Here is a 16133-nt window from a genome sequence, read left to right on the forward strand (position 1 = left end):
TTCAGAAGATAAGCAGGACCTTGACCATATAAAACCTTGAAAATCAAGGTCAGTAGGCTTGAACTCTACCCCAGCCTCACAAGGGAGCCAATGAAATTTCTTCAAATACGGTGTAGCAGGCTCAAACTGAGCAGCTTTGCAGCAGCATTTTGAACAAGCTACAATTTTTCAGTTGCCGACGTGGCAGTCCTAAATACACAATATTGCTGTAGTCTGACAGACATACGCAGCACTGTGTATATTATATGCAGACACCTTCTCTGGCCTTAGTGGGCTCACAAGCTAAGAGGAGGTTTTTTTTGTGCCTGGGGCAATAGAGGGTGAAATGACTTGCCCAGGGTCACAAACAGCTGCAGTGGGAACCAAACCCAGATCCCCAGGATTTCAGCCTGCTGCACTAACCCCTGGCAGTTAGGTTTTCAAGATATCCAAAATGAATACTCATGACAGAGATCTGCACGCACTGCTTCCTTGGTATGCAAATCAGTCTCATAAATATCCATTGTGGATATCATGAAAACCTGACTGGCTGGGGTGCCACCAGGACTAGATTTGGGAACTATTGCATTTCATAACACCATAGACTGGACAACCACCTGGAAGAGGAAAGGGGCCAAAAAATGCTTGATCAGCCACAACACTTTCAAGTTTAAAAAACTATTTACAGACCACGCTATTCACTAGTGTGGACATTGTTAATCCAGAATCAATCAGAACCCCCAATAATGTTATCTAATCCCTAATGGGAACCTCTTTCCCCAGCCACCTTAAATTACATTTGTGGTTGAGAATGGAGTCAGCATATCCAACTCAAAGAACATTTGTTTTATCAGGATTAATTTTTTTTAATTAAGCAAGTACATTCAAGTATATAAGACATCAAAAACTGTACTCATAAAATCATATGCTAAATCCACAACAGAAACAAATGAAAACATGGGCCTCCAGGCTCAGCTGGGGCCTTGATGCCCAGGTGTCACACTGAGCCAATATACAGAAGCTTAGCTGAAATTGGGTGGCGGAGCAGTTGGGGGGAAGAGGGGGTGGTGGTTGGGAGGCGAGAATAGGGGAGGGCAGACTTGTACGGTCTGTACCAGAGCCGGTGATGGGAGGCGGGAAATACTGCTGGGCAGACTTATATGGTCTGTGCCCTGAAAAGGACAGGTACAAATTCAAGGTAAGGTATACACATATTCCCCTTGTTTAAAATTGTACAGCGCTGCGTAACCCTAGCAGCGCTATAGTTATTTATTTATTTATTTAATTGCATTTGTATCCCACATTTTCCCACCTATTTGCGGGCTCAGTGTGGCTTACAATACATTGTAAATGATGGAAATACAGTTTGTTACATTACGATTATGGGTTACATTGTGAATAGTTAAGGAAGACAGAGTCAGATCAATCACCTTTGGGGCGTAGAAACTAAAGGATATGACGTTGGGGAATTACTACGCTGATCTACTAATAGCAAGAGAGCGATGGGGTAGACATTTTTTATCTGTGGGTAGATTGTTGAATGGGAGAGAGTACGGGGAAGTGGAGTACATGGGGTAATATCTTGAGGCGTTGTTATGGTGTATATGGGAAATGCTAAGTAGTAGTAGTAGTAGTAGAGTTTGTCTTGGGCAGACTGGATGGACCATGCAGGTCTTTTTCTGCAGTCATCTACTATGTTACAACTCCAAATCTTCCTACAATAGAACCCGGAGCCATTCTTCAGCAGCAGTCAAGGTGGGGCCGATGGTGTCCTTCCCCATGTTTAAACTTGTACAGCGCTGCCTAACCCTGGCAGCGCTATAGAAATGCTAAGTAGTAGTAGTAGTAGAAGACAGTGGAGCAGAATCGGAGGGCTGGTCTCAGCTTCGAGGAAGCTGTTGCATGGGCACTGTCTCCTCTTGGCACCGATATTTCTCAGGTACTAGCAATGCTAGTGTCTCAAAGCTTCTAGCATCGTGCTTTGAAGAGGTCCAATGTTGATGCTTCTTTATCTCCGCTCGATGTATGACACTGGGGTTCCTTATTGGTAGCATTGCCCCAGTGTCCAATGCAGCTACGTCAACCATGGGGATGTCTCTAATGCCGATGTCAATGGACCAGAATGTTTCTTTTTTTGTTTTGTTACATTTGTTCCCTGCACTTTCCCTCTCATCGCAGGCTCAATGCAGCTTACATATTGTATACAGGTACTTATTTGTACCTGGGGTAATGGAGGATTAAGTGACTTGCCCAGAGTCACAAGGAGCTGCCTGTGCCTGAAGTGGGAATCGAACTCAGTTCCTCAGTTCCCCAGGACCAAACTCCACCACCCTAACCACTAGGCCACTCCTCAAGGTCATTTTCTATATTTTAGGACAGAGAGTTTACAACTAGAGGCATTGTGATCAGGTTCTAGGCATGGTAAGCAGCAGTTGTGAGGGTCAGTCACAGTTATGACCTTGTGCACAGAGAACACTTTTAAAACCACTGGGAATTTTTAGGGACATGGGGCAAAAATAGCTGCAGCAAACTCAAAGCCCAACCAGGAAGCTCAGGTCTAAGTGAGTCACTGAGCCATAACAAAAAAATAAAGGATACTTGAAGGGTTGGCAAAAATAAGGAAAAACTAAAAAGGAGACATAAGGTCCTATGTACTCACACTGCAAGAAAGGAATAGCACATAACAAAAAATCATGCCGAGAGTGGAAAAAAAAATGTGACTTCTCTGCTCCATGGAAAGAGAAAGACTACAGGTTCTGCGAGATTAAGGCAGGCAGGAAGGCACCCATGCATATGTGCTACGGCTGCTAAAGGCTTCCGGTACAAGCAGAACCCTGACAAACGGCTGTGCCGGTACTTGTCCTCAGAGAATAGGGGGCAGAAAGTGGACAGTCCTGCGCTAATCAGTTAGTGGAGCTACATTACTACACGTTAACTGGTTGGCATACAGATAGCATGCGAGCCCTTACTGCCCATAAAATTGTGTAAATTGTTTAAATGGCAAACAGCGCATACCCATTAATAGAAAAATAACAAAAAAGGTGTGGTTAAAATGGCCTTAGTGAGTAAGGCCAGTCTAGATTTAACTGGCGTTAGGAGATAAGAGTTAATTGGCTTCGTAGAACCTGAGGAAATAGGTTGGGGCACTGGCAGTAATTCAGTCGACCAGCAAAACTGGAGGCCACAATATCATGTGCGGTAGACAAGTATTTGAATCTGACATAAGTCAACAGTGTTGATCCATTAACACAAGCTGATGCGCTCGGTTATTCTGTTGACATTGCTCAGAATAGTCCCCGATATCACTGCCTGCAAGCTCTTTCTCATCATCTGGAGTAGATGAATGTAAGATCCCAAAGTCAGCCTTTGTAGTTCAGATTCATTGTAAAGTAAGAATGTGCAAAGGTTACGGACACTTTATTTATAACAAGAAAAAGCTAATCAGTGGAATAGTAGAGCTACTTTAGAAAGAAATAGAGCATGATCAAGGTTAAAAAATTCAGCCAACAAGAAGCTGGTGCTGTTTCCAACTGAAATTACTGGACTGAAACACAGATGACTAAGAAAACACGAAGCAAGCAATAATACCAGATTATATACATGTGTTCTGCATTAGACCACAACTGAAAAAAGAGCAGCCTCCTCCTTCTGTGAATCGCTTTGGATAGCTCTGTAACATGCAACACGATAAATGATTGTCAGCTGGAAAGGACAGCACCACAGCACTTTAGAAGTCTCAGAATCACCTCATTTTAATGGAATCGTATCACAGCGAACAGAGGTCCTCAGATTCATGCAAGACTAAGAACGGAGATCTAACTGAAAAGAAGCTGCAATGTACTTCCTCACTGTTCCTTCTTCTCTGTACTCCTTGGGTGAAATTCCTTCAAATGAATCCAGATAATAGGAGCTGGAATCAATGAAGGAAGAAGGGCTTAAGTGAAAAGGGCTCCTGGGCTTGGTACTGACGTTAAAGGATGCCCAATAGTGGGATCAAGCAGGACATCTAACATTTGAGACAGAAGACACAGAGTAGAGGAGGTATGACGTCTCTCAGTAGGCTGTGACACAAAAGAGACGGGAGTGGGTACACGTGTCCTTGGAGTTAGCACTTGCCATCTTCAGTGTTTGAAATACATAACTTTCTTTCCATAGCGAACGTTATTCTTCATAATAGGGTCTCCAACTGGCATGCGCACTTTACACCACTTCAACCCTTTTTTCAGGATGGGTTTTACACTACTTACAGACCACCTTGTGAGGTACCTGGAAGAGAAGAGACCAAAACATCCTTTAAGTGGCATCAGAAAGGGATAAAACAGTGACAGTAACACATTTGGCCTATCTAGTCTGTCCAAGAACTTAAACACTAACCAAAGCGCCTTAAAATGACCCGAGACTTCACGGGCAACCAATGCAGACTCCAAATAAAGGACTTATATGGTCCAGTCGAGTTTTGCAAAATATTAACCTAGCAGCTGAGTTCTCAATCATTTGAATTTTAGAAAGTTGCTTAGAAGAAAGACTCAAATGTAACGAATTACCATAATGCCCATTTCCCCCTATTTGGCTGAAGTTGTCATCAGTTTAGGCACAGACTAAGGTAATTATGATACCTACACATAGCCCAAAGGTTCTATTTTTTTTATTTCTGGGCTCTAGGGCAGCAGGGGTCTGGAATTCAGCACCGTCAGATGACATCCCCATTGTGTGGCTCACTTTATCCTGCTGTTCATGGAGGAATACCCATTGGCAGGTAAGCAACTCTGCTTTACACACAGTGCATAATTCAGCCCTGGAATTTGTTGCAGGAGATGTGGTAAAAGCCGTTAGTGTATCTGGGTTTTAAAAAAGGTTTGGACAAATTCCTGGAGCACAAGTCCATAAGGCACTATTAAGAAGTGGTAGAGTTCCTCAATATCTCTGAAATATGCATCATGAATCTAGCTACTTTTTGGGATCCTGCCAGTTACTCCTGACCTGGATTTAGAAACAGGATACTAAGCTTGATGGCCTTTTGGTATGACCCATTATGGCCATGCATGACAAAATAAAAATTATTATTATTAGCTTTTGTATAGTGCTACCAGACACACGCAGCGCTAAACACCTGATACAAAGAGACAGTCCCTGCTCAAAAGAGCTTACAAAAAAATAGTTTTAAATCCTCTAGCAGTTGGCTTTATGGAATATCATCTATTCCTAGAAAGAGTAAATAAGCATTCCCTATTAACCTGCTCCATCTCGTGCATGATGCTGTAAACGTCCATCTTATCTCCTCTTGGTCATCTCTTCTTCAAGCTGAAGAGATTTAACCTGTTTAGCTTTTCATAAGGAAGCTGCTTCATCCCCTTTTTTGTTGTCTTCCTCCAACTCTCCATGAAATATAACCTCAGTGTGCACAGAAAGAACTCACTCACCTATTAAGTGGGAATGTCTGTTTCTTTGGCTTCTGTCCCTCAAGAAGAATGGGTCTATGGTTTGGCAGGAGACCTAAGGAAAGATTCAGAGGACACTCATAATTCTTTCAGAACCAATACCGAAGGGTAAGGGTAAGCATTTACGATGTCAAGGTAGTGCTTACCTAATAAATCACAGCAGAAAGCCTTTTAAAAAAGGGTCAAGCATGAGTATATGGAGGTTATCTGGAACTATAAAAATGATCTATATAATGCTCCTCAATTCACAGTACATACTGCATTTATGTTGAGGGAGGAAGCGACTCTTAGGCAGTTAAGAGGAATCTGAAAACATATTTCTTTCAACAAGCTTTTGGGTTAGCTGACTAGAGTAGATATCAACTTACGCCTGCAGGTTGGTGATATGAGTATTTGCTTTTGTTTGTGGAAGTGCGACTGTGGTCTGTCCTATTTTATACTGGAGTACTTTTCTAATTTTTATTATTATTATTTTTTTATTGAGAACCACTCTGACTAGTTACTTAGAAGAGTGGTATATCAAGTGAATTCTGGTTCTCTGAAGAGCTCCTCTCTTCATGAGCTTGGGATAATTCTTATATTGGTCCAATGGAAGGTAAGATACTTCTCCTCTCCTAAGCTTCCAGTCCCAGAAGTAGAACATTTGAAAGTCATATAAACACAGAATATCACAGCAGAAAAAGATCATACAGCCTATTCAATCTGCCCATCCAAATCAACAGCCCAATCTCTACAACTTCCTCTTCTCATCAGTGCTTGCCCCATGCTTTCTTACATTGATACTTATCTACCACATTCAATGGGAGGCTTATCCATGTATCCATTCCTTTTCAATAAAGAAATATTTCTCTAGGTTACTCTGGAGTCTGCCCCTTTTCACCCTCATCCTATGACCCTCATACCAGAGCTTCCAGTCAATTGAAAGAGGCCTGCCTCCTGTGAATTTATATCAAGAAAGTATTTAAATATCTCTACCATAACTCCCCTCTCCTGCTTTTCCCCCCAAAGTATACATGTGGAGGGGCATAATAGCCCAAGTTGTCATGAAGGCGTCCTCACAGGACGGCCTCGTAAAGGGGCGGGGTAACCCATATTATTGAAACAAGATGGGCGTCCATCTTTTGTTTCGATAACATGGTCGGGGACACCCAAATCATGAAATTTAGGTCGACCTTAGAGATGGTTGTCCTCAGGTCATTTTTGAGATGGTCGTCCCCGGTTTTTGGCGATAATGGAAAGGACACCCATCTCAAAAATGACCAAATCCAAGCTATTTGGTCGTGGGAGGAGCCAGTATTCGTAGTGCACTGGTCCCCCTCACATGCCAGGACAGCAACCGGGCACTCTAAGGGGCACTGCAGTGGACTTCATAAATTGCTCCCAGCTGCATAGCTCTCTTATCTTCTGTGCTGAGCCTTCCAAACCCTCCCCCAAACCCACTCCCAACAACTGTACACCACTACCATAGCCCTAAGGGGTGAAGGGGGCACCTACATGTTGGTACAGTGGGTTTTGGGGGGGGGGGGGTTGGAGGGCTCAACATTTACCACCACAAGTGTAAGAGGTAGGGGGGGATGGGCCTGGGTCCGCTTACCTGAAGTGCACTGCACCCACTAAAAACTGCTCCAGGGACCTGCATACTGCTGTGATGGAGCTGGGTATGACATTTGAGGCTGGCAAAAAATATTGTTAAAGTTTTTTTTAGGGTGGGAGGGGGTTAGTGACCACTGGGGGACTAAGGGGAGGTCATCCCCGATTCCCTCCGGTGGTCATCTGGTCAGTTTGGGCACCTTTTTGAGGCTTGGTTGCATGAAAAAAGGGACCAAGTAAAGTCGGCCAAATGCTTGTCAGGCACACCTTTCATTTTTCCATTATCGGCCGAGGATGCCCATGTGTTAAGCACGCCCCAGTTCCGCCTTCGCTATGCTTGCAACACGCCCCTGTGAACTTTGGTTGTCCCCGCGACGGTGGTCATCTGGTCAGTTCGGGCACCTTTTCAAGGCTTGGTCGTGAAAAAAATGGACCACGTAAAGTCGGCCAAATGCTTGTCTGGGATGCCCCTTTTTTCCCATTATTGGCCGAGGACGCCCATCTCTAAATCACGCCCCAGTCCCGCCTTCGGTACGGTGTCGACACGCCCCCGTGATTTTTGGTCGTCCCCGCAACGGACGCCCAAAATCGACTTTCGATTATGCCAATTTGGGCGACCTTGAGAGAAGGACGCCCATCTCCCGATTTGTGTTAGAAGATGGGCGTCCTTCTTTTTCGAAAATTCACCAGATAATCTGTCATCGTATGCTTTATGACCACTTTAATAGTCACCCTCTAGACTGACTCCATCCTCAAAGTAACTAAGATCCTCTCAAAGAGTAGCCCTAACCACAACTTCTCAAAAGGAAATCATGTGGTGTGACACCTGCCAACGAGCCTTCTCCGGAGTAGCCTGTCTGTGAAAGCTTAGTGCTTCTACCAAGCCTTTAATGGATGGGCAACCTCAATCCTCGAGGGCCACAATCCAGTCTGGTTTCCAGGATTTCCTCAATGACTATGCATGAGATTTATTTGTATGCATTGTAGGGTTGCCAACTAGATCCAGATTTGCCTGACAAAGTTGATCCAGTCCTGGGCTTACCCACTGCATTAAGAAAAGCAAGGCTGTAAGTTCCTGCATGCATTGGGGTAAGCTCAGGAGTGGATCAACCCTGTAGGACAAATCTGGATCTAGTTGACAACGCTATGTTAATAGTAGATGATGGCAGAAAAAGACCTGCACGGTCCATCCAGTCTGCCCAACAGGATAAACTCATATGTGCTACTTTTTGTGTATATCTTACCTTGATTTGTATCTGTCATTTTCAGGGCACGGACCATATAAGTCTGCCCAGCACTATCCCCGCCTCCCACCACCGGCTCTGGCACAGACCGTAGAAGTCTTGCCCAGCACTAGCCCCGCCTCCCCCTACCGGCTCTGCCACTCAATCTTGGCTAAGCTTCTGAGGATCCATTCCGTCTGAACAGGATTCCTTTATGTTTATCCCACGCATGTTTGAATTCTGTTACCGTTTTCATCTCCACCACCTCCCGCGGGAGGGCATTCCAAGTATCCACCAATCCATGAAAAAATACTTCCTGACATTTTTCTTGAGCCTGCCCCCCTTCAATCTCATTTCATGCCCTCTAGTTCTACCGCCTTCCCATCTACAAAAAAGGTTCATTTGCAGATTAATACCTTTCAAATATCTGAACGTCTGTATCATATCACCCGTTTCTCCTTTCCTCCAGGGTATACATGTTCAGGTCAGCAAGTTTCTCCTCACACGTCTTGTAACGCAAATCCCATACCATTCTCGTAGCTTTTCTTTGAACCATTTCAATTCTTTTTACATCCTTAGCAAGATACGGCCTCCAAAACTGAACACAATACTCCAGGTGGAGCCTCACCAACGACTCATACAGGGGCATCAAAACCTCCTTTCTTCTTCTGGTCACACCTCTCTCTATACAGCCTAGAAACCTTCTAGTTACGGCCACCGCCTTGTCACACTGTTTCGTCGCCTTCAGATCCTCAGATACTATCACCCCCAAGATCCCTCTCCCCGTCCGTATCAGACTCTCACCGCCTAACACATACGTCTCCCGTGGATTTCTACTCCGTAAGTGCATCACTTTGCATTTCTTCGCATTGAATTTTAATTGCTAAACCTTAGACCATTCTACTAGCTTCCGCAGATCCTTTTTCATGTTTTCCACTCCCTCCCGGGTGTCCACTCTGTTACAAATCTTAGTATCATCTGCAAAAAGGCAAACTTTACCTTCAAACCCTTCGGCAATGTCACTCACAAATATATTGAACAGAATCGGCCCCAGCACCAATCCCTGAGGCACTCCACTTACTCACCTTTCCCTCATCCGAGCGAATTCCATTAACCACCACCCTCTGGCATCTGTCCGTCAACCAGTTTTGAACGTGTGATCTCCAGAATTGCATACAGTACTGCAAATGACGTTTCACCAATCCATTGGGACTGTTCTTTCAGTCAGCAGTTTTTATCTGTGGTCTGATCCTGCTTTGCCAGTCTTCTATATATTAGGGCATTTTCCCTGTTTTTTTAAAAAGACCTGCAGTTACTGCTGTGTTCTCCTTATTTTTGGTAAGAGATTCACATCTACCCGTTCCACCCCACTCATTTTATAGACCTCCCCTCAGCTGTCTTTTCTCCATGCGGGTGAGCCCTAGCCGCTTTAGCCTATCCTCATAGGGAAGTCGTCCCATCCCCTTTATCATTTTTGTCGCCCTTCTCTGCAGCTTTTCTAATTCCACTATATCTTTTTTGAGATGCAGTGACCAGAACTGCACACAATATTCGAGGTACAGTCGTACCATGGAGCAATAATACAAAGGCATTAGAATGTCCTCATTTTTCTTTTCCATTCTTTTCCTAATAATTCCCAATGTTCTTTTTGCTTTCTTAGCCTCCATCGCACACTGAGCAGAGAGTTTCAACGTATCATCAATGATGACACCTAGATCCCTTTCCTGGTCAGTGACTCCTAATGTGGAACCTTGCATTACATAGCTATAGTTCGGGTTCCTCTTTCCCACATCCATCACTTTGCACTTGCTTCCATTAAATGTCATCTGCCATTTAGATGCCCAGTATCGTAAGGTCCTCTTGTAATTTTTCACAATCCTCTTGCGATTTAACCACTTTGAATAACTTTGTGTCGTTAGCAAATTTATTTACCTCACTAGTTACTCTCATCTCTAGATCATTTATAAATATGTTAAAAGCAGCAGTCCCAGCACAGACCCGAGGAACCCCACTATCTACCCTTCTCCATTAAGAATACTGACCATTTAACCCTACTCTCTGTTTTCTATCTTTTAACCAGTTTTTAATCCACAATAGAACACTACCTCCTATACCATGACTCTCCAATTTCCTCTGTGTCAGCCATTATCTACAAACGGAGAAGACCTGGAATAGCGGTGAATCTTTTCATGAGTGGCTAGCCTGTCAAAATTATTCCAAGAGCACAGTGAGTGCTCATCCAGGAAGTCACAAAACATTTCAGAAGAATATCTAAAGAACTGCCAGCCCCCTCTAGCCTTAGTGAAGGTCAGCATTCATGACTCCATAATAACAGACTAGGCAAAAATGGGAATCACAGGAGAGTAGCAAGATGGAAACACCTGTTATCCAGGAGTAACACTAATGCTCATCTCACATTTGCAAATATGGGATTCAGAAGGAGAGGAGCAAGATGGAAACACCTGCTATCCAACAATAACGTTCATGCTCATCTTACATTTGCAAAAACGCACCTGACGATCCCCAAACCTTTTGGGATAATGTTGTATGGACAGATGTCAAATGTGCACTCTTTGGACAGAATAGGTCCCATTATATCTGGTGTAAAAGAAATTTAGGGGTTCAGGTTGACTCAAAACACTTATACGGTCTGTGCCAGGGCTGGTGGTTGGGAGGCGGGGATAGTGCTGGGCAGACTTATACGGTCTGTGCCAGAGCTGGTGGTGGGAGGCGGGACTGGTAGTTGGGAGGCGGGGATCGTGCTGGGCAGACTTATACGGTCTGTGCCAGAGCCGGTGGTGGGAGGCGGGGCTGGTGGCTGGGAGGCGGGGATAGTGCTGAACAAGAAACCAAAAAGTCTTAATTGCGTAAGTTTTCCCAGCATATCAAAATTAATTCAGTTTCCAAAAGCTGCCACACACAAGCAAATAGGTTATGATTCAAGGGTCTTTTAAAAAGTGTGGTAAATTTTGCACTTACTGTACGGTTAGCGCTAAAATTACCATGCAGTAAACACAGGGGGCATGGCCACAATCTGCCTGGCATTTATCACAGAGGGCACACTGGTAACAGCATTGCATTCACATGGTGGCAGAATAGCGCAGAGTACCCCCCTATCCACACAGCATGCAATGTGGTGCAAGCCCAGGAAATAAACATGTACCACTGCTACGTCAGATGACCCACCCACCGTCTGATCCCCCACCCAACACTCCAATAGCACAGTGATGTCCCCTGATTTTCCTGCAACCCCTTCCCATAGTCACAAATACCTACTGATCCCCCCCACCTGTTCAAAATTCCCCAGGTAGCTTGCCCCCCCCCCCCCCACCTGATTCCCTCCCTGGAACCTACTGAGGGTCACCCTAGTGGTTCAGTGGTACCCTGGTAGCAGCCGAGCCCCTTTATGCTGCCTAGGATTGCACCAGGATCCAAAATGGCCATCAAGACTCCTGTTTGTACCAGCTATCGGACAGGCAGAGGATCGGCAGTTATTGTGACTGTGTGAGAGGGGAGGGCTCAGACTGTGCTGATGGATTCAGTGTGTTGCAATGATTGGGCCAATAGTGCACTTGCATTTACTTCCTCCTTTTGAGGTTGGCGTTAAGTTCAGCTGTGCTACTGGCAGATGTGACAGCTCACAACTGGCCACACCTCTGCCCACTCATGTCACAGCCAGATCCCACCCACTCCTGTGTTAGGCAGCTATGCTTGGAGTGGAGGAGTGGCCTAGTGGTTAGGGTGGCGGACTTTGGTCCTGGGGAACTGAGTTTGATTCCCAGTTCAGGCACAGGCAGCTCCTTGTGACTCTGGGCAAGTCACTTAACCCTCCATTGCCCCATGTAAGCCGCATTGAGCCTGCCATGAGTGGGAAAGCGCAGGGTACAAATGTAACAAAAATAAAATAGATACTATTGGAGATTCTACATGGAATGTTGCTATTCCACTAGCAACATTCCATGTAGAAGGCTGCGCAGGCTTCTGTTTCTGTGAGTCTGACGTCCTGCACGTCAGACATAGTAACATAGTAGAAGCAGAAGCCTGCGCGGCCACATTGGTGATCTGCAAGGGCCGACTTCTACATGGAATAGCAACATTCCATGTAGAATCTCAAATAGTAGCAACAGTGGAGGAGTGGCCTAGTGGTTAGGGTGGTGGACTTTGGTCCTGGGGAACTGAGTTTGATTCCCACTTCAGGCACAGGCAGCTCCTTCCCACTCTGGGCAAGTCACCTAACCCTCCATTGCCCCATGTAAGCCGCATTGAGCCTACCATGAGTGGGAAAGCGCAAGGTACAAATGTAAGAAAAATAAATAAATTTACTGCAGCAGCTGCCTTTTTAACGCAGGAGACAGTAACGCCGGTTTGCTTAGTAAAAGGGCCCCGTTTGTTGTCTTAAGAAGGGAGAATCTGAGAACTGGTATGCACTGTGTATAAACAGTACTATGTTTTTGATGGGCGTACTTTCCCAGCGGGCGTGTGGTGGAGCATGCAACTAGGCGCATAAATTATAATTCAACAATGTACCATTTGTATCAGCCATAGGGCAGGTGTCATGGACTCCGCCTTAAACGTAGGCATGTTTTACTAGTATTCAGTAGAAAGAACAGGCTTGAAATAGGCAGCTGCTTATCCTTTTATTCTAGGTGCCTGCCCTGTTATTCCATTACCCTATTTGTAATGAACAGAGAGAAGCTGCAGGAATATGAAGTTCACCTTTACCTGCTCTGTGTGCCATCTTGACACAGATTGCTATCTTCCTGTGTTCCTCAAAGCAGAGCTGTGTGACGCGTCGGGGGAGCATCCCTCCATCTGAACGGATGAACTGACTGAGGAGCAGGACATCCTAAAGAGAGCAGGAAAGTGTAGCAGTTGAGAGCAGATATGATGGATCCTAACATACTTCACCTGTACTCCACCTTGCTGCAATACCGTAGACCCTATAAGGTTCGTAAGCTTGTCTAAATACATTTTGGAGTCAACTGGACAAACCCCTACAATTAACATGTGCCCCCTTAGCTCAGAGGATTTATTTTGTCTCTTTATTCAGCTGGAAGGAAAAGAAAAGTGGCGATGAGGAAGGTCCTGATCTGCACTTTTACTTTTGCCGGTCAGTGCTGGCCAGACAAAGCTGACTATCAAGCTCATTTTCAAAGCACTTAGCCTCCCAAAGTTCCATAGAAACCTATGGAACTTAGCCTCCCAAAGTGCTTTGAAAATATGCCTCCAGGTATATCTGAAGAGCCAGCTAAAGTTCACTGGACGTAGCTGGCCCGATACTGACCTCTGTTATCTCCAATTTTTATTTTAAATTTCTCATTGCTCAAAAGCCTTTGGTCATGTCCCAGGCTGCTCTTATTGCCTCCTATCATTTCCATTGAGAGGCTGTTCTATGCCACCCTTCCCAAGAAAGAAAGTGTCCTTATGTTATTTCCAACTTGTTCAGCTACATATCACAAGCCCTTCCTTTAGAAACTGTTTATTTCTTACAAATTGCTTGCCTCGTGTACTGTTTCCACCACTAAGGTATATCTTTTTGACATATAGGATTAGATGCTATATATCACGCCTGAACAATTCGGCGCTGAAAAATGATACGCCAAGTGCCTGTCCGCGCAACTAAATTTAGTCACAGGTAGTTACGCCAAGTAAAATTTGGTGTAAAAGATGCCTAAATTAGATGCAGATCAAGTGTATTCTATAATAAAGCGCAATAGATTTTTGAAACGCCCACAACCCGCCCATTCTGTGCTCGTGGCCACGTCCCCTTTTCAGCTATGTGACTTAGAATTTATGCACACCACTTTACAGAATGCGGTTAGACAGTTGTATACAAACTAACTAATGCCAATTAGTTTCAATAATTGCTAGTGCACACGCAAATCCAGAATACGACTGGATTTGTATGAGCAACTTAAGTCACACTATATAGAATCTGGGGGGACAGCCTCTTTCTCCTGCTGTAAAAGAGTTAGGGTCTAGACCTCCAAGTGGCCTCCCCCCTTTTGTTTGTTTTGGCAGTTACACCTCTCATTATTCATCTGAACAGTCAACTGGCTCTCCCCACTGCAATCTCCCAGTTTGACCATCCTGAAGTTATCAGATACATCAATGTCAAAGATTTAAGCTCAACCGGATTGGTATATTACCCCCTTTGTCTGCACCAAAACAGGCTCCAATTTCCTGTAAAAAGGCAGAACTACATCTCCAAGAATGCAATGACTCGGCCCTTTGCATTCAATTTTTATTTATGACATTTGTACCCCACATTATCCCAAACGTTCGGGTTCAATGTGGCTCACAATCAAGTAGAACAACTGACAACGTGTCCAGATTACATTAGACATTCTTTCAGAAACTTGTGCGAATGCAATGTAACTAACAAAATAGAATGCAGTAGAATCAACAGGAACAGTACGTCTTGAAGACTATACAGTGAATCGGTTGCTTTTGTCAATGGGAGATGATCTTACCAAGTGAGTTTTTAGCAATTTGCAAATATGAAATAGTCAGTTGTTTTGACATAATCGACTGGGAAAGGAATTCCATCTTTCAGTACATTGGTAAGAGAATCCAGAATTGTTTTATATTGAAGTTTATTACAATTTGGGGAGTGGAGAACGAGAAAGTCTTTAGAATATTTCGATGCATTACGTTCTGGCAACTCAGTGAGGTTCTGCATATAAAATGGAGGACCATAAATAATTTGATAAGCAAATACACATATCGGAAGCCAGTATAATTTTAGTAATAAGGTAGTCACTTTAGAATAGCGGGGAGCCATCACAATGTGGGCTGCTGTGTTCTGGGCTGTTAGTTATTTTCTGAGTAGTGATATTTTTAGTCCAGCATAGATTGAATTACAGTAGTCAAATTTAGATAATACTAGTGATTGAATTAAGGATTTGAAGATTGAGCTTGAGGTCTCAGTCTTTTTAATTTCCATAGTGATTTGAAGACATTAGATACTACTTTGGTTGAAGTGATAGATGTTATCAATAGTTACTCCTAGGATTTTCATATTGGACTCTAGTGGGTATGTTATTTTATTGGCAAAGTTCTTGGTTTGTACTGGGTGAAAACTATTTGGGGAATTTAGTTTTTTTCCCCCCCTATTAAGTTTCAATTTGAAGTTATTGGCCCAGGTTTCCATTAGATCAAGACCAGATTTGATTTTTGTCAAGATTTCTTTGATGTTCTTGACAAAAGGGATAAAGATGGTAACATCATCAGCGTACATGATGATATTGAATAATATGGGGGAAAGAGGGGAACCCTGTGGAACACCACAATTGGGAGACCAAGGAGAGGAGATTAGGTCCGACTGTTTTACATGGTAATATCTTTACATGAGAAAACCCCTGATCCACTGGAGTATTTTGCTACATATCCCAAAGTGGTCCAGTATGTTTAGTAAAATATCATAATCAACTGTATCAAAAGCATTGGACAGGTCGGAACTGTAGGATGATAATTTTCCTACCCTTGCTTAATTCTGTTCTGAAATTTGCCATTAGAGTAGTTAACTTTTATTCACATATGTCTGATTTACAAAATGCGGGATTTCAAACACTAAAGTGGATAAAATATAAAATCCATACGATCCTCGGTCTCCTTTTTCACCTACTTATCAGCTTTCCACTTCCTCCCATCCCCACCCCTCTCTCATTCCTTCTCCATCCTCCTCTTGCCTGAATTTCACTCTTTCCAGTCTCCCATTTCCAGCCCCTGCTTCTCATCTCTTCCCCACCTCCAGTCCCTTTCTTCTATCTTACCCCCTTATTCAGGTTCCCATTCCTCCTTTTACCTCCTCTATTTCCACCCTCTCTCACCTATGCCACCTTCTTTTATCCCTCAAACACTCTTTCCCCTTTCCCCAGCAGCCACTGTCTCCATCTCTTCT

The 16133-nt window shown here is 44.0% G+C and overlaps 1 protein-coding gene across 1 annotated transcript in view; it reads right to left on the reverse strand.

Moving 5' to 3' along the window:
- Window positions 1-3380: 3380 nt before the first annotated feature.
- The window catches only part of MRPS18A (mitochondrial ribosomal protein S18A), a 37327-nt gene continuing 24574 nt past the window's right edge, over window positions 3381-16133 (reverse strand). Inside the window, exons 4-6 of the mRNA XM_030199246.1 lie at window positions 12953-13076; window positions 5400-5472; window positions 3381-4245 (exon numbers count right to left, since the gene is read on the reverse strand). Coding sequence (XP_030055106.1) covers window positions 4101-4245; window positions 5400-5472; window positions 12953-13076 — 342 coding nt within the window. The 3' untranslated portion in view covers window positions 3381-4100. The remainder of the gene's footprint in view (window positions 4246-5399; window positions 5473-12952; window positions 13077-16133) is intronic.

The sequence above is a fragment of the Microcaecilia unicolor genome, chromosome 3 (assembly GCF_901765095.1).
Source record: "Microcaecilia unicolor chromosome 3, aMicUni1.1, whole genome shotgun sequence".
Lineage (NCBI taxonomy): Eukaryota > Metazoa > Chordata > Amphibia > Gymnophiona > Siphonopidae > Microcaecilia > Microcaecilia unicolor.